We start from the raw sequence: 27,125 nt of genomic DNA on the forward strand, positions 1-27,125 counted from the left end.
TGTTGGTACCCTAAGGTCAGTGGTGGTTTTCATAGTAGTCAGTCACAGATCCCTGCTTAATGGGTTTGAGTTATCCTTACACAGTGCATATTATGAACACAGACATCTGATTGGTTTGTACTGCCTCTCAACAGGGTCATGGCAGATGGAAAATCTAAAGTAAAAGTTCTTTTCTGGTCACCATTTGATGACCAGCGTGGATTAGGCAAAGATTGGGTGTAGCACTGAAGTGGCGGGTGTATATGTACATGAGCATAGATATGAGTTCGATGGTCCTACTGTCCTGGAGCACACAGTGGAATATGTGGTTTCTGGGAGTTGCTACCTTTCAATGCCACAAAAACACTGGGTTACAGCCCAGTGACTGAGTGGCTCAAGTTGGCTGAGTGGCTCAAGTGATCTAGAGACTCGTCCAACTGTGAGACAGAACTGATCATAGCACAGATGCACCCCAAACTGAGAGCCATGTCCTCGGCTCCATTTTGTTTTGTTAGTGTGGGCTAGCACAGGCTTGTCTCTAGGCGCTTGAGCGGAATGTACAACTTCTTGTCCTTACATGTAACAGGGAAGACAGCTATGATTCATGTTGAAATGTAAAAGGTACACACATACCTGTCTACATCCAAGCTTGGGGCAACACTTCTAGGTTTGAGCTCTCACATTTTTGTATGATAAATGAAAATTTCATAATTACCTACTACTAGTGTGATTTAGAAGCAGCTGGTAGGTCAATATGATACTCTATGTATTTTAGTACTGAGAAAAAAAAGATAAATGCTAGATATACCACTGTTAAAGTTTCCCAGACTATTACAATTCAAACAATACACACACACACACACACACACACACACAAAGTAATAATGTGATACCATTGCTTGAGACTCAGCTAAGATAACACTGGTCTCTATTTGACTCACTTTTTAATTCTACCTAAGGATGAATGAGAATAATCATTGACCTATATCTACAACACGGTGCTATTTTTTTTTTCTAAATGAGTTCGCTAGTGGATCTTACAGCATAAATCTATTTCCCACGAATTAAATGCAAAAATCATGAATGCATATAACGCTTTTAGATTGAACCAAGGATTTTCATGAATACAGATCCTCTCTGTCCACATAGGAAACCGTATTGCTGAGCAGCGGGTTGGCAATGAGTAAATGCTGCTCAGCAGGTCAGACATGTACAGCTGGAGAAAGATCATGAAATTTAGCTAGTCTACTAGAGAAAACACAAATCTGGAAAGGAGATGATCCACACTGCAATTAAAAAAATTCTATGTAAGACTTAGAAATCTAGCACGGTACACATGCACACAAGAAACATAAATATCTACCAAGAGAGTTTAGTAGGCATTGCCTTTGAAGATTTTCTTTCTTTTTTTGGAAAACAAAACACAACAAAACACCTCCTGTTGCCCTGAATGCTAATGATGGAAGACTGTTGCTATGGTGATGCTAATTTCAACACTGTTGCCTGTGGACTTCACATGAACTCGCTGTTTTAACTTCTGCAAATGTCACTTACAAAATGAAAACCCATTAATGATTAGCGAGGGCACAATGTTCCACTTTAATTAGAATAATAAGGAATGCTGATGCACAAAGTACAGGTTTGTGAATTGCTACTGAGTCTACAGTGTCAAAATTAATTACTACCAATGAGGATGTGGTTCTTTTTTATTTTTTTAAAGGAAGCTTTACATAGAATAGTTGTATTTTGACTTAAAAGGAATTAAAAACTCTCCGTATTTTAATTTGAAGGTTAAAAAAACCCAAAAAGAACATCTCCCAATAGTACATATAAAAACTAACTGTAAAGAACAAAACAAATTACAAGCAAGGGTCAGATATTTCTAACTGAATAAGAACTGAAGAGAAACCAACTAATTGTTAGTTTCTTAAAAAGGCAGGGGGAATGATGGAGATAAGTTGTTTAAATACTTAAAAACTACATATCTGAGGAAAGAGCACTGCATATGACAAGTATTCTGATGCTGGATATATTCTGATTTATGTGCTCACACAAGGGAATAAAGAGAAGATCTAACACAACTGGAAATAGACAAGAGGGAAAAAAATAAGTTATTTTCTCTCTGATGGCAAAAGATTAACTGACCTTAAAACAAAGATTTTTTTTTCCACCTGCACAAATTTCGAAGTAAAAGCTAAAGATGAATTGGGAGGGGTGTGTTCCATATTTAAATGTTTCTACATGGTTTGCAACAAAGGCTTCCTTGGACAATTTTATTTTTGATGATCTATATTGTCATTCTGCGTCATCCGCTAGTCAGTGAAATCATTTTGTGCCACTGACACAACCAATTAAATACTGGTGGTGTTTTTACCAGATGTATAAAAGGAGCAAAACACATTTTCAATATTAAACAAATCTTCCTATAGAAGTTCCAAACCTGTGGGTTTTGGAAAAACAAGATGAAGGGGAATGACACCAATACTCTATATATTCTCTAGAGTGATCCTCGAAAAAACCCCCATCGTGTTCTGGGTCTTGAGTCAAGCAATATTATAGGGTCTGTATACAACTATCAAATTACCTGTGTTATTGAGGTGAACGTAGAATTTGCCATGGTCTTACTTGCCTGCCTGATACTAAGCCAAGAGTATTTCCCTTGGGAAGATAGCTGACATCTGTCTTCAAAAGGGTAAAGTAAGAACTTAGAGCACCATTGTATTTTAGTATAAAGTTGCATGGCTCAACAAAAGGTAGGATACAAAATTGTATAAACAATATCTTCTGTATTTTATTAGGAAATTAAAAAAAAAAAACTGGAAGAAGACATTACCAATATGTTCATAGCTGTTGTCTGGGTTGTGATGGGCGATTCAAAATTTTTTTCTTTATCCTTTTCTGTGTTTTCCACAGTAAGCATTTATTATGTTCGTTATAAGAGGGAAAACTTAGAAATATTAATTTTCCAAAATCTTGATCAGACTTCGAGTTTCAACTGAGAGATGTAGAGAGCTACAAAGAGGTAGCTCCCATACTGACAACAAGAAAAAAGTTGGATAGGTAAATTAATGACTTTTCATCAACCTATCAGAGAAATGAGGTCATAGGACAAACAAACCACCCTGAAATCTGAAGAGAGTCATCTTCAGTAAGACACAGGGCCTGAACATTTGGATACCTGGGGCAGAAGCCACCAGATGCTATATAAACTGGTAGGGAGATTAAATTCCTGGAGGCCATGTGAGAGTGTGAGAGTGTGAAGCTCCTGGGGCCATAGTCATAGCGGGGTTCCCGACTTTTTGCAGGTTTCTTCCTCTAGGAACTGAACCAGGCTCTCACAGGAAAAGGGCATGGGGAGAATCTGGAGAAAGCCCTCTACCCTGAGTGGTGCTGACTGGGGAAAGGTCACAGCAGCCAGCCACTGTGAACCTGCCCAAACTCTTCTCCCTTAAGGAAGGAAAGGCTTAATCAGCAGAGGGAAGGACATCACTTGAGGGCACTGGTGAAACATCATGACAGCTGAGGTAAGGGAATACCACCTACATCTAGACCCCTCTCATTTCACTTAGGTGAAAAGAGAAAAGAAAGGAAAATAAAGCCTTAATCTGCAGAGGAAAGGGCCTCAGAACCATAGACTGAGAGCGATGGTGGACACTCACTGCAGCCAGAGGAGGGGAATGGGAGGTTGAGGAAGTTCTTCCCCTGGAGGAGGCCACACCCCTAAGATCCAGGCCAACTGTGTATTAATCAGAACATTAGAGAATGCCCCTGCCCCACGCTCCATCACCACACTAACAAGCCTCCAGTAATAAAACAGGGTTACCAGAGGAATTTGAAGGCTCTGGTGCCCATAGTAACAACGTATCTCAACAATAACCATAGCAACACTTCAAACACAGTCCACCTCCCAACCAGATTAAGATAAATCACCACAATAAAAGTCTATTTACCTCAGTATCTACTACTCTATACAAGATATCTGGCTTTCACCCAAAAAAAAATACAAGGCATGACTTAAAAAAGAAAAATCACAGTCTAAAGAGACAAAGCAATCATCAGGACCAGGCTCAGATATATTTCAGATGCTGCAACTATCAGACAGGAGATTTAAAATAACCATTATCAATATGTTAAAAGCACTAATGGAAAAGGAAGACAGTATGCAAAATCAAATAGGTAATTTCAGCAGAGATGGGAACTGAAGAATGAATCACATGGAAATGCTAGAAATCAAAAACACAGTAACAAAAATAAAGAATGCCTTAAATGGACTCATCTGTAGATTTGACACAGTCAAGGAAAGAACCAGTGAACTTGAAGACAGGGTAATAGAAATTACATAAACTGAAAAGGAAAAAAGTGAAAAAAATTCTTCAGTTTTAATACAAATGTAATAGTTTTCCAGTATTACTTTGGTGTCTAGAAAACAGATATTTGTCAGATTAAATAACTGTGGTGCAATTATGCTGATCAAGTATAAAGAACTAAGAATTGAAGAGTTTATTCACAGAAGTAAGCTGTGCTAGGCAATCAAGTTGGTACAAAGTATTTAATGGGCTAGTGACATTCCACTTGCTTATAATGATGTATTTTTTAAATGTTTTAGATTAAGAGTTTTAGGAAATAAAAAAGGTCCAGAATACAAAGTAACAAGAATATTTTCTCCCACTGCCCAGAATTAGTAATGGTTAACACTTGGTCATTGCATAAAGCTTCTGTTTAAACAGAATAAAACACTGAAGATGAAACTCAGGTCCCCTTTGATGCCCCCTCCCTTACACTACAATTATTATGATAACTTTGATGTATATTTTTCCAGGCTTTTAAATTATTTTATTCTATTGTTTTTAAAAAATTTGTTTTTAATACTGCAACTGCCCTTCAAAAAGTAAACAGCTTTAAAAATTGTCCTTCCAAAATTTAGCATTAGAATCTCACTCACACCCATGGTTTCAGTTACCAGTTATATCCAAATGCAATCTAAATTAATAACTTCAACCAAGACCCACCTACTTCTCTTTTGAACTCTAGACACATATTACCTGTCTACCTGGCAGTGCTTCTTGGATGTAACAAATCACCTCAAACTCAAATGTCAACAGTCAAATTGCCACCCCAAATCTGGTCTTTGTTCAGCGTTCCCTATCTCACTATAAAGTATCATCAACTGTCCGTTGCCCAGAAATCTAGGTGTGACCCCTTGACATGTTTTTCTTCTTTGCAACCCCTGCCCATGTTATCTATCCTCGAGCCCTAAGGATTTTTACCTCCTAAATTTCTCTCAAATCTCTCTGCTTTTCAACATCTCCAACCCACCATTATCATGGTCCAAGTACCATCATCTCTCACCTGGATTTCATCAGTAAACTTCAAATATTTACATCCATGTGGTCCCCCATCCAACTGCATCAGCCAGAGAGCTTTTCAAGTTTTCTCTCCACCCCCTCCAACAATAGTCACACTGTCATTCTAATTCCTTATATTGGACCAGTTCCCTTCTGCTGAAGTGCCTTGACACATTAACTTCCCTCTTTTCAGTGTTAATACAGTAAGTCCCCTACATACAAACCTTCAAGTTGTGAACTTTCAAAGATGTGAACGTGCGTTCGCATGTCCAATCACATAAGTTAGTTCATGTGTCTGGTGTACATTGTCAAGTGCGTGCATCCTCTACAAGTGGTTGTGCTTTTGTGTACTTTACTGTAGGGTACTGTATAGAGCACAGTAGTAAAGTATCTTTATTTCAAGCCCAGGATGTCTGGAAGCAAGTGTAAAAGCAGCGGTGATGTAACTGGTACTGCTAAGAAGCACCAGCTCTTGTACTGTACTACTGTACTTTTCAAGATACTGTATGTAAGATTAAAAATGGTTTCTTTATTTTTTCTGTTTGTTTTTTATGTATTATTTGTGTGAAAAGTATTATAAACCTATTACAGTACAGTACTATATAGCCGATTGTGTTAGTTGGGTACCTAGTCTAACTTTGTTGGACTTACGAGCAAATTGAACTTACGAACGCGCTCTTGGAACAGAACTCGTTCGTATGTAGGGGACTTACTGTACTTATTCACACTTAGTATCTCAACTCCATTATCTTCTCTCTGGCTATACTTTGAAGATAGCATGGGTATTACTTACACAAAGCTATCCTCTACATCTACCACGTATACTATGGTAAATAAATATTTATTGAATGAATGAATGAATGAATCAGTCAAGAGCATATCTTTAAATAACTACCTGAGGTTTTTCTTAGGCAAGGAGAATCTAACCATTTCTTTTTTAAAAATTATTTATTTACTTATTTTTGGCTGTGTTGGGTCTTTGTTGCTGTGCTTGGGCTTTCTCTAGTTGCGGTGAATGGGGGCTACTATTCATTGTAGTGTGCAGGGCTTCTCATTGCAGTGGCTTCTCTTGTTGCAGAGCACAGGCTCTAGGCACGCAAGCTTCAGTAGTTGTGGCTCATGGGCTCTAGAGCGCACACTCAGTAGTTGTGGCTCCCGGGCTCTAGAGTGCAGGCTCAGTAGTTGTGCCGCACGGGCTTAGTTGCTCTGCGGCATGTGAAATCTTCCCGGACCAGAGCTCGAACCTGTGTCCCCTGCATCAGCAGGCGGATTCTTAACCACTGCACCACCAGGGAAGTCCCCAACCATTTCTTAAATGCATTAAACAACATTTTAACATTTGTGTCAAATTTTGAAAGCAGTAATAAATAGCAGTTTCTGTTTTTACAAATATAACTGAGGTTAAACAAAATATACTAAGTAAAAAATAACTTCATACTAAATTGGCTAATTATGGGTGAAATTGGCCACTTATGCTTCAACAATGATCAGAGACACCCTTATAAACTATGCCTCCTTAATGAATAATAACGCATTTCGTAGTTTTATGCTTTCATTTTAGCATTTCAGAACAGTTCACAAATACACCAATTAATCTGCAATAGTATTGTACTCTTATGTTACAGACCAATTCAAGGAAGTAATAGCACAACCGATTTCAAAAGCACAGGGAAAATTCTTGGATGCTTAAGACAACGCTCTCTACTTCTTGCACCTTGTTTATATATGTTTTTATAGTCTTATATAGATCTTTAATATAGAATTAAAATAAAAACAAAGATAAGTATTTTAGCTATTTTATTTGAATCTTTTGCAAATTTATTACTCCATTTATTTTGGGGGCAATTTTTAAAATTGTGGTAAAATATACATAACATGAAATTTATCATATTAACCATTTTAAGTGGACAATTCAGTAGCATTAAGTACTTTCACAATTTTGTACAACCATCACTGCTATCCATTTCTAGAACTTTTCATCATTCTATCATTCCAAACAGTAACCCTGTATCCATTAAACTATAACTCCCCTTTCCTCTTCACCCACTTCCTAAGCAGGCAACTACTAATCTATTTTCTATCTCAATGAATTTGACAATGGTATGTACCTTATATGAGTGGAATCATACAATATTTGTCCTTTTGTGTCTGGCTTATTTCACTTAACGTAATGTTTTCAAGGTTCATCCATGTTATAGGATGTATCAGAATCTCATGCCTTTATAAGGCTGAATAATATTCCATTGTATCTATTATCACATTTTTTTCTCTGGTCGTCTGTTGATGGACTTCTGGGTTGTTTCCCACCTTTGGGCTATTCTGAATGGTGCTGCTATGAACATTAGCATACAAGTATCTGTATGAGTTGCTGTTTTCAATTCTGTTGGGTATATACCTAGAAGTGCAATTGGTGGCTCACAGGGAAATTCTACGTTTAACTTTCTGTGGACCTACTAAACTGTTTTCCACAGTGCCTGCACCATTTTACATTCTGACCAGCAACTTCCAATTTCTCCACATCATCATGAGCACTTCTTGTTTTCCTTTTTTTTGTTTTTTGTTTTTTTTGACAATAGCCATCCTATTGAGTGCAAAGTGCTATCTCATTGTGGTTTTGATTTACATTTCTCTAATGACTAAATGTTGAACATCTTTTCATGGGCTTAATTCCTTTTTGAAGGTTGTTTCCATTCTACTAGAAGCATTAAACATTTCGAATAATCAGTTTTAAGTCTTGGAAAAAATTTGCCAATTTAAAATATGCTAGAATAGTTAATAGCAACTACCTGCCTCCCTGGATCATTTTAGGCCCCAAGTCCTATATGTTCCATGTCTATGTCCTCCACTAGGAGTTCCAGGAGAGCAGGGGCTATGCCTGTATTGCTCATTACCAGATTTCTGGTGTCTAATACAGTATCCGGCACAGTAGCCCCCAGTAAATATAGTTTGGTTAATCAATTTAGCAAATCTACTAATGAACACATCTGCATTGGGCAGAGCAGAAACAGGTTTAACATTGAGAAGTCCTAGGGTTTTCTCTCTCATCCCAATGTATGACATCCCATCCCATGACTCTAAGAACCATACATATGTTGATGACTCCAAAACTTATAGCCCTTGGCCTGACCTCTTCCTTGAGCTTCAGATTCATACTTTTCAGCTGCACGCTTAGGTATCCAATAGGTGCTTCAAACTTTACATGTTTAAACCCAGGCATTTCCAGGATTTCTATATAGAAGAGTGGCTATCTAGTTGACAAGCTTATTCTTTTCCTCAGATCATATGTTTGCCTGTTGTTGGTGGGGGTAAAGAGTGGCCGGTGGGCATTACTGAGACCAAAAGTTCTCCAAGTCTCCCCTTGGTGCTGCCAGTGGTGTCTAAGACAGATCTCTTGTTTTCCCTACCAAACTTGTTGATCTTCAGGTACCTGTTCCAGCCAAAAGCCCAGGAGACATCTGCATTGCCTTCGTTCCCTTACTCCTGACCTCCAGTGCATCAGCAAGAGCTGCTGATTGTTTCCAGTATATATCCCAACCACTTCTCAAGAGTTCCACTGCTACCATTTTCCAGATCTAATCTACCACCAGTGCTTTCCACACACCTAGCTGGTCTCTCTGTTTCCACTCTGGCCCTTCCTATTTCTTCACCCCTTTTCCACATGTTCCACCAAGTATATTTGCATAGCAGTCAATTATGTCCTGCCAATCTAGTCTGGTCTCAAACTATACTATAACAAGGCACCAGTGTAAAACATAACAAAAGCAAAACACCTCCATGAAACTTTACTTGGGACACTGAGAAAGATTAGTGTTTGTGTTTCAAAAGTTTTCCTCTTTGGGGTTGCAGAAAAGTGTATTCAGGGCTTAACTTCAAGAGCCTTCTTATTTACAAATCAGATATATTTTGCTAATTTGTAATAGAATTGAAAGTAAGGTTTGGCAGTAAGTGTACTTTACATTGTGAACATTGAAACAAGCAAACAAAGCGTGTTGTCTGCCAAAATGCTTTTCGTTTTTGTTGTTACTCATGGTTGTATGATTTGAACTATCGTAGAAAGACAGTCGGAGGAAGGCCCAGGCACTACGGCATTTAAAGGATTGTCTTTCTTTGTAAAGGATGCGTGAAACTTGGAAACTGGAAAAATAAATTTACTGCAGTGCTCAAAGTATCAAGAATTGCCCAATTAGGGTTTATTTTAAATTAGTTTTCAAATTTAAAGATAACGGGATTAAATTATACCTTTTTAGTTTATATTATACACTTAAGAGTGGCTTGTATATTTTCTGATTGGCTTATAAGCAGACGTGACACTACTGTGCTCAGGATCACTCCCCTTATTTCCCAGAATAATGAAGTTCAAAGTGCAGTGCAATTATGTAAGGGCATACGTGCTATTTCATAACATCTATAGAATTTATACCTTTAGACACTTGTGCCTAAATATAATCTCATATCGATTTATTACTACATCTCTGTCTTACTTTGGTGTTTTATATCCCAAATTAAATTTCCCACAGAGTTCCTCAGGTGTATTATTAATCTATACAAGAACAATAATCTACTCACTACAGCCACCGCTATTAATAATCTTTGTAATCATTTACCATGCCTCTATTTTTAGTTTGTAATACATATATTTAGGCAAGGAGAAGCAAAAAGGAATCCTCAACTGACAGAGTACTATGAATAAATTCAGTAGAAGTTGGTATAGTCGAGCATGAAACTCTGAATAAAGTTACCAATCTTCGAGAATTATATCCAGTAATCCTAAGTACACTTTTCTTCACTCTGCTGTTTATAAAACTTGGTGATAAAGGTTTTTGTTCACTACAGAACTAGACGTTATTTGGATAAAAATATTGCTGGTCTGGGATTCATGCTTCCCCAAGCAATATTGATTTGCTGGGGATTATTTTCCCCCACTTTTTATTCAGTGTTTGTAATTTCAAATATTTTGTTTATTTTTTCCCAGTGTTTTATTGTATTAATTCTATGTTTTTTGGGCCACAGCAACTATTGTAAAGGTATGGCTCGAATTGCCAGATGATATTATTCAGTATTCTTCTGCTTATCCCAGATCCTTCAGACACAGCCATTTTTATACATTCCATTAGACATCAGGATTTTTAGGTTTTAATTTTAAAGAAATGTTCCACAACTGAGCCTTCTGATACACCCTGAGCTATAGTTACAGTTACAGTCAGATAACTTCTCAGGAAAAATGACTTTGTAGTTTGAACATGTTTTCTCCACCCTTCTATATTAATTTTTTCCAGTTCACAACTCAAAACAAGATTAGTACGCTTTGAATCTACCAGCCGGTATAGAAAGATCAAACTTCTACCTCAACACTGCTTCCTTTCAGCTTATACATCTTCTCCTCAAGCAATGCATTCAAGGACTTGGAATATAATTGGCAATTTTGTTGATGATGAACGAAGCTGAGCAGAGTAAGGATGACTTTTGCTACTCTGCAGTGCTTACAGTAAAAAGAAATGGCCTGGCGGATGCATATATGAAATACAAGTTAGATAAACAACTCTAAGTTCCTTGACAATAAAGTCTATTTAAAAAGATATCATGCGATGACTTCCGCCCCTACCAAAACAACCACAAACAAAACAAAACTCTATCAACATTGACGTTTATGCAATTAATCTATTTTCTATGTGCTTGATAAATGACATCTAGTATTTATCAGCAAATGGCAAGGACTGGTTGAATATAATTGAATTCCATACTTGAGGTCTTTTCTTCCCCACTGGATGCCACTATGGCTCTGCCGTAATGTCTCTCTTAGATTCTACCACCTACCTCATCCCAACCTCTTTCAAAATCTTTTACTATTAAGACATAAGCTTACATGCACTCACCAAACAACCTTAGCTCCTGAGATAGCCTGTGTGTTTTGACAGAAATAGAATTCGAAGGCATTTTCCTAAGATATCCTCACAACAGTTTTGGCAAAGGAGCTGCTAAAGGAATACATTCACTTAAAAATGCTTTCTCTAAAACAGCAACTTTTGAAGATTTTCAGTTTATAGACAGTCCAACCAGGCATCCAACCCCATTAAGTATTTCTCTCTGCTCTCAACCAACTGAAACACAGAAAAATGAATGAACTGATGGTTGAAATTGTTTCCAAAATATAATGTAATCAACTGTAATTCCAGTTAGATTACATAGAATAAAAACATTATATGGAACACCTCTAATCTGTTATTATCTGTTCCTTTATAAGAATGCCTATTAGGATCAGAGCTAAGTTCTCAAGGATGTGTTTAATCCTCAGAATCAAACAAAACAAATTTTTTAAGTATTTATTCTCAATTTCTTATGTCTGAGATAATAAAGTGCTAAGAATGGTGCAAAGATGCATAATGCACACAGGTCATCAAGGAGTTTACAGCTTAATTGGGGAGACAAGTGATCTGAAAATTAACAAAAATATTTCAAGAGTTAAACAGCAAAGATGACTTAGGACTTCAAGGTTGTTACAGAGGTCCTTGTTATCTGAAAGAATGATTCTAAGGTAACTTTTTAAAAAATTAAATGTCATTTATATAATTTTCAATATAGAAATGTATAAGTGTTATATCCCTCACTAGTTTTGACCCTGACCTTTTCTTAGACCTGTGATTTCCTAGAACTGGGGACAACATGATAAGGGAAAACACATGGACCCATTCATTCTGCTTTTTCTTTCCTTTTTCTCACTGCAAAGAGAATTTTTAAATTAAAACAAGTACACACTGTATAAGTATAAAGGGTTGAATTTAGAACTGGACTCACATAAATCATAGATTTTATCTTGTTCCGATCTTTACTAATGATACAAAGGATTATAGGGAAACACCAGGCACATAAAACATTCTTTGCCTGGAGGAACCTGAAATAATCAGATACACTACCCCCAAATATCCCTATTCTTTCACATTATGATATGTTCTGGTTTCTATTAACAGAAAAGTTTTCAAAACATTTATGCATAAACAGTGATATTGAAAGGAAGCCATTTTAGTCTCCAAAGGTTTCCATTTTATAATCTGTTAATGACAATAATAGGAAAATGCTCACGTGACTATGCCCTGTTTTCCATCCAGTCATAACTCATAAATCCATAAATTCCAGGTTTATTTACAATAAGTAAAGTAGCCAAACCAGGTATATCCTGCTAAAAACATTTTATAGATAGGGACTTTCAGGTATCTTTCTGCTAGTTAAATGCCATTAACAAGATTAACAAGAAGGTCTGGGAGGTCATTAGTGTGTTTGTAAGGTGGTCTTTTGAGTTGAGGTCATTCTTTCCCCTCAACCCCCAGGGAATGAATCACAGGCCTGCTGTTAATACACTTTTCTCCTCCACCTCCCTCTCTCCCTCTCCTTCCCCCTGCCCCCTTCTCTCTCTCTCTGTATGTGTGTGTTTACACACATACATATATATGTATGTACACACACACACATACAGGCACGTATGTAAAATGTTCACAAGTTTTCTTCAAATTTTAGCTATAAAGATACTTATACCTTGAACTTTTGCTATAGCTATGCTTGGCCCCTCCTGCTCCATCTAAGAAGCATTCATTCTTCTCTATTTGATGGTTTTTTTGGCAGAAAAGTTTGTAGCACTGATATAAGTAAGAGTGAGGAAAAATAATCACTCTGGCCTTTTATTTGATAAAGCACTTAGATTCATAGATTAATTCAGGGTAACTCTATACATTCAGATAGACATTTTTCTTAATCTTCAGGAAATACAAGTTATTCTTTATCCTCAAAAACATATTAATTGCCCAAAGTGGTTTGGTGACTTTAAGTCATTACAAGAGAAAGTGTAAGAAATTCTTCTTTGCCACCACATAGTTACAATAATAAAAAAAGAGAGAGATCATTCTACAGTAAGATGAGATTTTTCTACACGTAATACATGGGGTTACCCAATGCTCAATGTCTAGGGAAGTCATGACTTATGGCCATAGGCCATATGCGTTTGCCTCGTAAGGCTAGAACCATAGGCCTGAGATTTATGGAAAAGATGAAACTTTATTTGTTACCTGAAGGAGGGGACAGTATCAAATTCAAGGAAAAGCTCTAGTGTCACAAAGGCTGCTGAAGAGCTGCCCTAGTCCACCTGAGTTGACCACGTCTTACCCTTCAAAAAGGCTTGGAATCGGGAGTATGAGGAGAAACACATGCTGCGGCATCTATTAGGTTACTGGTCTTGCCAAACTCTCACCTTAGCGAAGCCCTGATGGGAAGTGGCAGGATGTGACTCAGAAATCCTCTGCTTTCTCAGCTTCCACAGAGGCAGGCAAGTGCCTACATCAGGGCTGGCCAGCTTTTTGTTTCATTTTATTTTCTGTTGCCCTTTATTGCCAAAAGCAGTAAAGAGAGACTTAGGTCTCGGCAAGAGCACAGTGGCAGAAGTTGACTGGGTAGGTAAGCCGAGGGAAGAAACACCAGCAATGTGGGGAAGGACCAAGAGGATAGTGTTGGTGACTCCCAAGACAGCAGTCCCACAGCGGAGGACTGGCCACACTTGGTTACACTAAGAGCCAGTTTTCAACCAACAATACTAGGAAGTTGAAAGAGTTGGGAGCAACAGGTAAAAAGTATTACTGTTATTATTATTTGAAATCTCAATTCTCTACCCATTTATTCATTTTTGTTCTCCCAACTCTCAGTATCTCCACTACCAAATGCGTCCCTACTTGCATCCTCGAGAACCCTGTCTAAGCTGGCCCCTGCGCTCCGGGGGTAGGCAACTAACTCCCTCCCAGGTGGGGAGCTCCAAGCAACTTTGACCCACTAGAGTGTGCGTGTAGGGGGTAAGGGTAGTGATTGTGGAGGTCCTAGGGTGGGCGTGAGGTGAGCCAAAGCCAACTGAGGTCACAGGGCTGGTGGGAAAAGGCACAGAGCGGGTCACTATTACTGTGACTTGGGAAAGCCACCAGTCTCTCTGGGCCTCAGCTTTTTCTTCTTTATTAGATACTAACTGGTGGTGCTAATCCTGATAAATGGGAAGATACAGCTAGTCTTATCACTTAGCACTTAGTAGGCACACATTAAACTTTGCTTTTCATCCTGTCTAGGAGGTTATACGGACCGTAACTACGAGATACTCCCTTGGTATAAAGCACAAGACCGAGAAGAAGTGACCAAACCAAAAGGAAACAAAACCACAACAAAAAGTTCCTTCTAAAACAACAAAGAAGCAAGTTAAAAATTACTCTTTGCACTATCTGCCTTGCAATAGCTTTGGGGACCAAGATGGATGTGGATAAGCTGAGAAAGGAAAACAGAAAAAGCAACTGAAAGTTTCAGGGGGAGCAGGGAAGCTTCTCTGTTTCATCCACCTGGGAGTTAATGATATCAAAGAAGACGTGATCATTTGCTGAATGTTGACAGTGGGCTAAGCCTCATATAGGACCTGTTCTTAGGAGCTTTACAGACTGCTGAAAGCAGAGATGGGTTTGTTTTTCTTTTTCTATCTTGTGCAAGGATTTAAAAATTTTGCAATGTGACGGCACTGATTTATACAACGCACTCAGTTTATTGTTTAAAAGAAATTATATGTGTGTGTGCGCGCTAACAATCTTCCAGAAAGAAGCATCTAATTCCTTCTCCCTACCCTCTACCCTCCCCACCCTATCCTCTGAAATGAGGGGGGGGGGGGGGAAGACTGAACGGGATTTGGAGTTTTCCCGCTGAGAAAGGGACATTTTCTGCAACCAGGTCAATGTTCAAAGGACTAATGCTCTAAGGAAATTATCCAAAGGGGTGAGGCAGTTCAGGGTTATTAAGTTATTTTCAAATGCTGTCTGGGTTGCTGCTGACCTTTGTGAAGGCAACAGGATGCTGCTTCCCAGGGGGGCAGGATAAGAAGCAATTAGAGGAGCCTAGGAGAGGCTCAGGAATGTTTGGGAATTTACAGATACCCCAAATTATATGGGAACTCCTAGAATGAAAATAAACTAATTTGATCAAGGACATATTTGTGTTCTAGAAAATATTCTAAACATGTAGCTAATACTGGATATATCTGTAAGAGTGTTTTCTTAAAGACCCAACACTCGGTATTTATTAGACGTCAATTAGGCTTCAGTTCAATTTCAGAGAAGAGAAGTAAAGTTAATTCATATTCCCTGTATGCCAGAAAGTAGAATGGGTGTGACGTTAAGTATTCACAGAGTCACAATATGATAAAGCTGGGTTTCAAATGAAGGTTTATCTGAGGCCACAGCCCATGTTCTTTTCTACCACATGACTATGGAAGAATGTACAATGCTTAACAAAGTTAGAAAAAGAAAATGAAGCAATAGCTGAAATAACTTACTCCTCTTTTTTGGGGAAGCAGACCTAACTATATTTTATGAACACTATCACATTCCAAAAAGTGCCACGAATGAGGCAGAGGGAATACTATACATGCATAATATATTGGAATTTTTGGCATGTACACAACATTATAGTTTAGCTGCAGCATATATGTGTATATGTACATATGCTGCCACCTTTAAGCATTACATATAACAGAGAATGTTATAAAAATTTTTCTGTAAAATAAAAACTTATCAATATCATTCTCTTAAGACTCAGTGGCTACTATGTCCCAGCCCCAAAAGTAAATCCTGTATACAAATGCTTAGTGAAACACAGTGGTTGATCAATTTAAAGCTCTACTGACCACTGCAAAGTCAGAAGAAGTATCATGAGTGGCATTTAGGAAAAACAAAAAGACCCCAGTTCTACTGAAACAAAGAAAGCCAGAGCTCAGAATGATCTCAGGCATTATCTAGTTCTACTTCCTTACTGTTGGTGGGAAAACTCAGTCCCAGGTGGGCTGAGTTATACTCCAAATCATATTGTTAGATAAAGACAGAACAGAATCTAGACCTCAGGATGTGGTATGTAACAGTCAGACACTCAGGCTAAGGATGGTCCCCTAGGCACCAAGTATAGGAGACATGAGAAACTCTGTAAAAGACTAAGCATACTTTCTAATATTAAAGTTGATATCTACAGGATATAAGAGACACACTTGGGTGGTAGATCTAAATGGACACACAAACACCTGAAGATTTTTTGAAAGTAAAAGGAGTCAGGAAACTGTAAAGCATGTGGAATTGCTAGTAGGTGTTCATTCATTCATTCAAATATCTACTGAGCACATGCTATCTGTGAAGTACTATGCTAGAAAAAGAGATACAGCAGCTATCCTCATGAAGTCCATTATTTCAGTCAAGGTTATATGCACCAGCTTATGAAACTATAAAGAAGGCTGTGAGATTTTTTTGTGAACTTTATGAGACACAGAAGATACCAACATCCATGTCTACCAACAAGGTCTACAAAACCGAAGGCCAGAATCAGCACCCCGTATAACACTATGGCCTCTCCTTCACTCTCTTTCAGTTAATATCTTAAACTGAGTTGTTTTCATGATTATATCATCAATTATGCGTTACTGACCATTCCTTCATTGTGGTTCCAGAGCTTAATGAGACTCAGCTAATGTGACCTTTGGAACCATCAAACTGTGGAAGAGAAAGCACAGCAGAGAAGACTGACCTCTGGGTTATCTTTGTGTACAGAGCCTTTTGAAAAGTCAGAGCACCAGGCTTCTGGCAGCGATTTCACAAATTTAATTACCCAGAGATACTCACCAGTATCCTCAAAGACTGACAGCTGAAATTAGACAGCTGATTCTCTATTACATCCGCTTCCTATTATCAACGGTGCTAAACAGCTAAGCAAAAAGTTTAATATTATTTGTCCTTCCCATCTTGATAAGATTGATGATGCAATAAGAATCCTCAAGGGCGATATGAAGATTCGTTTTCATTCCTCTGGAAAACTGTTATGAATAATTTCTGTTTCAAAGTCAACATTCATAAAATCAGGGAATGTCGGGACTGGAAATAACCTGTGATCTCATGTGATTCAGCCCCCTTGGATGACAGATGGAGAAACTGAGGCTCAGAGAATATAAGTGATTCATCTTTGGTCAAATAGCTAGTTAACAGCAAAGTTGGAACCAGACTTCAAGTCTTCTGTTGCTTGGTCAAGTTACTACTACTTCTGCTATTTCATGTGGTCTTATCAGCTGCTAAAAGGTATATTTTTATTTTTATTTTTATTTTTTTATGGAAGCATCTGGGATTATGGATGTGAAATGATAACGTAAAACCCACAGTCCAGGCTCCCCTAGTGAACGCTAATTTTTTTTAACATCTTTATTGGAGTATAATTGCTTTACAATGGTGTGTTAGTTTCTGCTTTGTAACAAAGTGAATCAGCTATATATATACATATATCCCCATATCCCCTCCCTTTTGTGCCTCCCTCCCACCCTCCCTATCCCAACCCTCTAGGTGGTCACAAAGCACCGAGCTGATCTCCCTGTGCTATGTGGCTGCTTCCCACTAGCTATCTATTTTACATTTGGTAGTGTATATATGTCCATGTCACTCTCTCACGTCGTCCCAGCTTCCCCTTCCCCCTCCCCGTGTCCTTAAGTCCATTTAAAAGGTATATTTTTAAGGAAAATATACATGTGAAGGATCTTACCAGAAACAGCACAAAATTATATTCTGAGAAAAACTAAGAAAACCTCTGCCAATCTCAACCAATGTTCAACTGAATGTCAGAAGACTAGAATCATTCCTAGAACAGTGAGGTATCAGGAATGAGACATGGGGGAGTGTTTTCTGAGCTGGATATCATAATCCGGTGTTCTTTATAATAAGAGCCCACCTCATTCTCAGAAGATGTTTCCACTGCAAACTAGCCAACACAGATATTTAGCACATTGATTTGCCGTTAAAGCTGAGACATAGCTAACTACTGCTTCCTCTCTATATAAATATAGGTACAGAAATAGTAGTCAATAATTCAGAGGAACAAATAAACTAATCTAAAACTTGAATCAGAACAACTCCTGGCACAAATAACAGGGAGCTGGAGCAAGAATGAGGGCAAGATATGCTTTAAATATGGGAGGGATTTGGAATCTGAAGAACTGTCCAGAAAATAGAAATAGAGGCAATATGGTATGGAAGGAGGTGGTGTCAAAACTCAGATGCTGGGACTTCCCTGGTGGCGCATCTGCCTGCCAAGGCAGGGGACACGGGTTCGAGCCCTGGTCCAGGAAGACCCCATATGCCACGGAGCAACTAAGCCCGTGCGCCACAACTACTGAGCCCACGTGCCACAACTACTGAAGCCCGAGCACCTAGAGCCCATGCTCCGCAACAAGAGAAGCCACCGCAATGAGAAGCCCCCGTTCACCCCAACTAGAGAAAGCCCACACACAGCAACAAAGACCCAATGCAGCCAAAAGCAAACAAAGAAAAAAAAAAAAACTCAGATGCTACTGGAGCTAGAGAGAGCAAGGGTACTCAAACTCAGAGCAAGATTCATCACTTTAACCGTGAATAGACCAACAGGATACAAGAAGACACAAACACCAAAAGGTAAGTGTAGGTGGATAGCCATAATTTCATGCAGAGAGTCAAATACTTGTACCAGTAGAGCCAGAGGGATGGTAGTCATAAGAATATGGGAGAGTCAGAATTCCAACCAGCAAATTTGGCAGCAGACACAGAAATAGTAATAAGAAATGTCGACTGAAGCGACAGTCAGCTTCAGCCAGGGAGGTTTTATTATATACCTCATTTTGCTAAGCAGAAACTACCAGAAAGTTGCGAGCAAATCAGATATAACAGGTGGCTGTAGAAACATGCCTGGGATTGAGAATGGAGAGAAGGGTAGGTCAAGGTCACTAGACAGCTACAGCAATGTGTACAACAATCAAAATAACCAGCAGGAAAAGACAGACACTTCTTTAGACATGAGTTGTTTCTTGAGCATTGCATGTAAAAAAGAGCTGAAGAGTTAGCATGTTCCCCAGAACCCCATTTTTCACTCTTTTGTGAAGTACTTCAGAAATATTTAGAAAGGCAACCTGAAGAAATGCATTGCTGGTGATTGAGTCAGCAGGTTTACTCCCAAGTTTCATTAGTGAATGCCTCCCAATATTTCGCAACTGCAGCGTCTTTGAAGGAGGAAAGGACCAGCTTGCCTGAAAATCAAATCCTTCCTAAGAGTCAGCTGGCAGAAATATAAGGTCAAACACTTGATCTGGTATTACAGAAAAGTAGCCACAAACCAACCTTCAGCTAGAACTAATATATGTAGAACAGGTTATGACCTCAATTAGTTTCTCCATTTCTGCACCAATGGGAGACAGTGAATAGCATTTACTTTCTTCATGACTGAGTGGAGACTAGAGACGATGCTAACAAATTTAATAACCAATGTTTGGGCCATTCCAGTCACGACATCCCAAGGAAGATACAACAGAGCTGGAAAAGATCCAGGGAAAAACAACTAAGATGATCAAGGGGAATGCTTATCTTTCATTCAAGGACAGACTAAAAACCTAAAACGGATTAGAATTTCTCAGACTGGGAAGATGAAAATGAAAAGGAGTTAGTGAGGGGATGTGAGATTAAAGTCGACTCTGGGTAAATATAATTGTATTCAGTGAATTTCATAGCACTTAATTGGGGCTGTCCCTTGAGGTTAAAGGATGTAGATTAAAGAGAAACTGAAATATATCTTTGTTTATAGAGAAATCAGTAAGTTTATAGAACTTATTATTGCTAAAACAAGACTGAAGTGGAGAATGGGGAAAGTTTAAGAAACCATTGGATATACTCAATGCCAATTGATTTAACAGTGCATTACTAAGAAATGGTCATGATGCATCCTAATTTTTTTGAAATGAAAATTACTAGGTTGACTGACAACACAGCCATTGGTGTCTACATCTGGGACAGAGTTCTGGGCTAGCTGCCCTGTTGGTCTGACCCAGGGTGCTATTTCTTATGCTCTTATTATGTCATCTATGCAAAAACCATACTGCATGCAAGTTTGGGATTCCTAAATTCTTTTGACAGTCCAGAACACAGAAGAATAATTTTCTAACTCATTAAGAAAGCAAGAGAGTCCCAGCTCTTGGCTCCGCTTGGTTTACCCATATGGGAGTATGCAACATAAAAAGGTGAAAGAAATTCTAACAGAATGCAGCAGCTGGTTAAAGGCTATAATACTGAAAATTTCATGAGTTTGACAGTAGGCCAAAAGACTACAAAATGGCAGAGAATGGAAAAGGCAGTTGTAACAGGTTGAACATTGTTGGTGATTATTTTTTCAGTGGCAATGAAAGCTGTAATCAAATAACCTGAAAGAGATGCTGGCAGTGGTAGGAAAGCCCCAAGGGAGAGGGAATATGAAGACTGTAACAATGATGTATGCTATGCACTAATAAACTAGACAAACATGTAGTTTGAAGTTTCTTAGCATCATATGAAAAGCTGGTGTCACGATGCAGGCATAAACACTATCCGATTTGCAATCTAGAGCAGAAGACGTTGTTAATGACTTAAAACCTCAAGGATGAATGCACGACTCAACAACTAACTGGAACTGTGCTATTAGTGTAGAAACCTCTTGTTATTTAGATGATCAGTTTATCTCAGCATTAAAAAGGAAACATTATAAAGCATGAAAAAATATCCAGAGAAAACACTTGCCTTTGCAGCTGGAAATGTGTGGTTAAAAACTCTTGAATGGAAGTCAGGACAAATAAGAAAGAGGACGAATGGGGACTGGTTGAAATAACGTCATTATCAACTTACTATTATTGTTATTTGTGGACCAATAAGGCATCTCAAATTACGAATGGCATCTGCAAGTGCATGAAGTCCACTGGACCTTGTACATCAAAGTCATTTAGTGTAAACAGAGTATTTTAGACAACAGTAATGTGTAATAATAAATCACAAAGGACATTAATAATCTGTTTACTGAAAATGTAAATTTCTTGAACATGCGTTCTCCCTATATTATGGCTTAACATTTTAGGGGTATACTTGAGAAACTGTACAATCTCTAATTTCAAGTAGATTATAATCGTACAGAGAATTGATCTCTGTAAAGTTTCAGGGACATCTTTGAGAAATTAGGTAATCCCTCATTCCAAGGAACTGATCACTTCAGAGGCTTTTAAGGTCTCCATACTCACCTTTCTACTAATTTTCCTGTCTACTGTTCTCTGTTTCTTACCATTAAACTCGGAAGAATAATAGTCCTAAATTAAACACCAAGATTTAAGCTCTTTAAACGGGTATCTGGAGAAACTGGAGTGGGTTGAGAGGGCATATCTGAAGCTAATTCACAGTGGAAAAATAGAATTCCTATGTTTTTTTTTTAAACTGAGAATTTATATTGTGTTAATAATGAAAATAAAGAATTTTTTAAATAAAGATAAACTTCTTGAAAAAGAAAGCTGAGGTCTTAAAGTTTTTGAATTTGGACAAGACCATGCAATGAGCCACACTCATTGATTCCTACAGCTACAAAGGAACTTAGATATCATCTAGTCCAACTCCTTATTTTATAAATAAGAAACCAAGGTTTGTACAGCTTAAGTGACTTGCCCAAGGCCATACAATCAACTAATCACAGAGCCCCCGAAGTCAAGGTTTCTTATTCCCAGATCTGTGCCCCTACCAAAACTGCCACCATGATCTTCAAGTTGGTGAAAGAGCACTGGACAAATAGGAGGACAAATAGAGAGTATCTGTTCTCTGATCCCATCAAGGAGCAGTAAGAAACTAGTATACAGGGAGGAATTACAGCTTTTCTGGAATTTGTCTTCTTTTTATTTTTTGGACCGAATTCATTTTCACTGCTTCACAGAACTGTACTGGGATCTTTTGTGGTAGGTGTAACATCAGGGAGAAGGTACATATTTAGGGAAAGGACAGTGGGACTAGGGGGGCACTCTAGGAATCCCGTGTGAGACACTTAATGAGCCCTAAACAGGTAATAATGTGGAGAATGATGGCTTAAAGATGTCTTGGATTCTCAGGTGATCCTAAAATCTTGGCTACAAAAGGAGTCATTCTTTTAGCTCATAAAGGAATTGGATAAAGTGAGAGTTTTATAAATGGGTTGAAAAAGTAGCAGGTCTCAAACATCTTAGTCAGAAATGGAAATTTGTAATGCCGAAGACACTGATATAGAAGATGACTGGGAAGAATTTGAACAAAATGGTTCCACGAAATATATAGTGGATGTAAAGCAACATAGTGCATGTCCAAATCAATATATTATTTAAGAAAACGGGTGATTTTAAATAGGTATTAAAACACGTACTTTAGAGTGACTAAATAACTATATACAACAAAAATAATAAGATAAAATTAAAAATAAGAAAACTAAAAAGCAGGATCAAAACATTGAAGGAGAATTTTTAAAGTTAAGAGATACCTTGTCTGTATAATTTAATAAGACACATTTTCCTAAAGGATGTATCTCTCCTTGAAGAGCCAAAAAAGTTCCCTCACCCCCATTCTTCTGAGTTAACAAAACTGAGGCATAAAATCAAATTTCTTGAGAACTGTAGTAATGAAGATCTAGGAATGCTGTTATTGCTTTAGAACTGAATTACGAAGAATTGATGGGCAGTGGAAGAATAAAAACAGACTTGATAAATGGAAAAACATTTAACATTTTTAGTCAGACTATGGCAGAAGCAAGTTCAAAGACTTAAGTTGGTACTGAAGACTATTTCATGAATCCAATTAATTTCAATTGTTGTTGAGGTGGACGATAGAAACTTAAATTTAAGCTGGACTCAATTATACAACTGATGAGAAACTGTTAAGGTATCATAGTAACTCAACATCCTCTCTCCTCTTTCTTCCATGGCGACCCAATGTATCATAATTTGTATTTCATGCAGCATCTTGCAGAAGGTGCTTCTAAGAACTATATTCCTTTGACTGACACAAATGATCCCTGGAAACAGTATCATTTCTGTTGTTGCTATGTGAAAAATGCTGAGTGCTACGTATCAAGAATGAACACGTCAGCTCCACAAATCCAGAACTGCTACTGACTGCCTTTTGGGTACATCAAGTATTTATTCACCTAAAACAGTTTGGGTACAGATAGCTGCAGACATCTTCCATCTTTGTCTAAAGAAGAAGTGTGGGAAAACTCCTAAATAAATAAAATTGTTCTTGTAAATAGTCATTGCCACTATCCATAATATTATCAGCAGCTTTTCGTTCTATTATGAAAAATCCACACCACCTCCAATCACAAAACACAGCGTATATGCTGCCTTGAATGGATTTTTCCTAAAGGCGACTCCCTGTAGCATCAGCAGGTTTTCAGTGGTAATCTTAGCATGAGTTACCTATCCCAGCTTCCTCGGGGAAGAAAGAACTAGGTATTGTAGTCCAGGCTAACGTCGAGTTTTAAAAATAAATTCATCTGTGAATATACATATTAGCCACAATAAATGCTTTTTTAAGAACATGATGCTTTCAACTTACTTGATATAGTAGGGCACTTTGTTTGGTGAGATGGCTCTCTCCCAGGGACCCTGGACAGAAGCTGAAAAAGGGGGGGGGGGAAAGGCAAGAGGTCAAGTTCACGCAAACAAGAAAGACAACATTAATCTCCAGAATTACAATTTTACACTGATATTGGTCTGTTTGTTCAGTTGCCCATGAAAACAGGACGGATTAACCTGCTGTTCTAATCCTAATCTAAGTAAAACTGAACTCATTCAGGCACAAAGATAAATGCAAAGAAAAAAAAAATTCCACTGCTAAACCTATAGAGCAGGTAAGAAACTGAAAGAGTAAACTGACGGGTTTTCTCTTATGTGTCTCCATTGGGTGCTTTTCTTATAATACTTCCCGTTGGTGTTTCTCAATATCTTTTACTATTTGATTGACTGGGTTTTATTAGTTTAGCAGCTGAAACATCCCTCTGTGATATATTTACATTCTAAGTTATTGAAGCTAAAGTACTCCACTTATCACTCTGATATGCTTGTTTTTCTCTTTATTTGGTTTAAACAGAATCCAATTTCATTTACCGATTACATGTTTAATTGGTGCCTCAAAAATGTCAGCTGACCAGCATGATCTTATTAGAAAAGATAACCAAAAGTGAGAGAATGGCACCCGATACCAGAGTGTAATAAAACTTTGGTGATGAGTGATGAATCCTATAGGTGAAATTAAATTTCCCATACTGGGAATTTGTTTTATAACGACTTTATTGTGTATCAGTCAAATCAGTCATCTTTAAAATGTGTTTTAAATGCTTAAGCTGTAGGGGTTTTTTCCTTTCCCAGAGTTGAAATACTTTTTATATACGGTTTAATACGATGGCATTTTTTGTTTCTTTAAGACAAAATAATCATGTTAGTGGACACTATACCATTTCCTTAACAATAAAATCTTCCCCCTGAACAGAGTTTTAAGAAACTGGAGTTTTTGAGACATAGAATAGCATCAAGAATATAAATATAAGGAGCATTCTTATTAACAGCTAGCAATTTTATGTGTATGTCCCTTCTTTCCTGAATTTTCATCCTGCTTATAATTTGAAACACAGCTGACGTTGACCATTGTTTCCTCCTATGAAAAGCTCCCTTCTAAATTAGTTTCACAGTAAATTCACTCCACAGTGTATTGAGATGTAAGAAAACATCAAAGCTAATATATCCTTGACTACACTGCATAATATGAAAGAAAAGCTTCTAATAAAACTCTGCCCACTGCCAGACAATTTAAGGGTAATGAAACTATAGATTCTTTGTTTTATATAGAGTAATAGAGGGATCGAATCACTCAACCTTCAACCAGACATGCTGCTTTGTACCTTGGCGATATGTCATTTAAAAGATATAGGACATGAATTTGTATTTAGCTACCTAATTGCACCTTTTCATTTTGGCAGATGGATTTTTAATATGGAGAAAAAAGACATTTATCTGCTGTTTCGAAGTAGTCCCTTGCCTTCAAGCTCTCTCTGTCCTTCTTTTTCTATTCTGTCTCCTTTGCCTTTGTCATTCTCTGCCCAACTCTCCTCTTGTCTGTTTTTCTTCTCTAGGACACAGCTCTCTAGACCAGATTAGTTCACAGAGTAATAAGAGCTGATTTGGGGACTTAGGCTGAACTCTCTGAACTGCCTGGCAGAGTCTGATGTTATGGAAACCTAAAAACCCAAGCCCTCTGTAGCATGAAACATGGTGGAGAGCCAGAAATCATAGCTCCTGGTCGCTCAGCGTGCCCTCTTCCTAAAATCATGGCATCAAAGAAGGAAGAAGAGAACTCCAGAGAGCACTTGGTCCAGCTCTCACTGGCTGTATTGCCAAGTCTATGAATGTCTAAACTGAGAAAGAATGCTTATCCTTTTCTTAAAGGTCACTATGGGCTGAGCCCCACCATTTCTCTCATTATCCTTCTCCAGTTCTTTATCATTCTAATGGTCCAGAAAGCCTTTCTGATTTGGAGGATGCTGAGTACGTCCTCCGGTAGCAGAAGAGTCTGTTTGCATTTCCTATATTACTCCTAGGCGTCTCTCAGAGAGAACTGGTCTACTGGCTGCCGGGTTGGCCCGGGGGGGTGGGGGGTGGGGGGTGGGGGCTCCGGCTGAGTGAAACAACCTTCAAGCAGAAAATCTAGCAAGGAATAGAAGAAAAGTGACGATGCCACGCTGAGCTCATGGCCAGACCTGTAGGTATCTATAGTTGACTTTGCATTGCTAAACATTAAAAGGAAAAAAAAATTCCCCCCAAAATGCCAGAGAAGTAGTCAGAATATGCTTGAACTAAAGAGCTGAATGGATTTAATTTTAAAAATTCCAAAAAATAAGTTCCAGATCCATATGAAATTTTAAGCTTTTGTAACTGGAGTTCTTGTTAATTTTTATAGAGTATATAAATTGTATATGAAAATTGTTAATTTTTTACTTTCTAAAATAAAAGCCTTCTGCCTTTATGTGTAGCTATTAAACAGATCCGATGGTGAGATTCAGTGAAATTTTTGTGCTGAAAGATGTTTTCCCCCCTTTGATTCACAGTTTATAAATGCACCTAAGCAACTGCTTTGCAGTCGTCATTTGAAGGTCTGAAATTTTACACTAAAAAATGTCCTTGAAGCAATAAAAAAAGAAAAATAACCACAGCCTTCCCCCAATCCTCCCCTGCTCCATCACTACCACAGACACACACTGGAGCTACTTGCTTTAGAAACGACACACAATCGGACGATGGTTCTATGCGATTGGAATCAGTGCCCCTTCTCAGGAGATTGTTAAACGGTTGTTGGGCAATTTCGCTTGGGGCTGCCAGATGATTCTGGTCTTGCATATATTCAAAAGTTGATCCAATATATGGTAACTCTCATAAGTGTGTCCCAGAATTATCATTTCATTTCTTGCAGAAATGCCAATGCCAACAACAGCTGTTTCTTATCTCAGTGTACCAGTGGAAGCTTGTCATCCTTCACAAAGCTAGCCTACGCGATAGACACGCACACGTCTCTTATGCCTGATGTGGCCATTTTTAGTAGCCCATCAAAAGCAGATTTATTGGCAAATAGTTTTTATGACACTATGCTGTCCTTTGGTATTTTCTTACACAGATGTTTCTATAACCGCTATATGTAATTCCAATGCAGCTTTGTGATTCAGATTCTCGAGTGTAAAAATCATCCATTATCATATGGCAACAGCACCGTGGGGTATTCTCTACTGAATTTAAATAGCAAACTACGTACGAGTTTATTTATTCCAAAACCAACGTCTGAATTTCCCCTTGCGTTACAGATGCAGTATGTTATTAAGAGCAAGAAAGGGTAGCAGTTCTCCCTTCAAATGCTTTTCCTCCCTCGAGGTGACAGGATTCAATATTGTGCCCAAGGT

General features: G+C 38.1%; 1 protein-coding gene across 6 annotated transcripts in view; it reads right to left on the reverse strand.

The window, feature by feature from the left end:
• Nucleotides 1-27,125, reverse strand: part of DMD (dystrophin) — a 2,476,968-nt gene that overhangs the window by 198,940 nt on the left and 2,250,903 nt on the right. For all 6 annotated transcript variants that reach the window (XM_059910880.1, XM_059910875.1, XM_059910877.1 and 3 more), the window contains one exon: nucleotides 23,738-23,798. In XM_059910880.1, coding sequence (XP_059766863.1) covers nucleotides 23,738-23,798 — 61 coding nt within the window. The remainder of the gene's footprint in view (nucleotides 1-23,737; nucleotides 23,799-27,125) is intronic.

The sequence above is a fragment of the Balaenoptera ricei genome, chromosome X, assembly GCF_028023285.1.
Source record: "Balaenoptera ricei isolate mBalRic1 chromosome X, mBalRic1.hap2, whole genome shotgun sequence".
Classification (NCBI taxonomy): domain Eukaryota; kingdom Metazoa; phylum Chordata; class Mammalia; order Artiodactyla; family Balaenopteridae; genus Balaenoptera; species Balaenoptera ricei.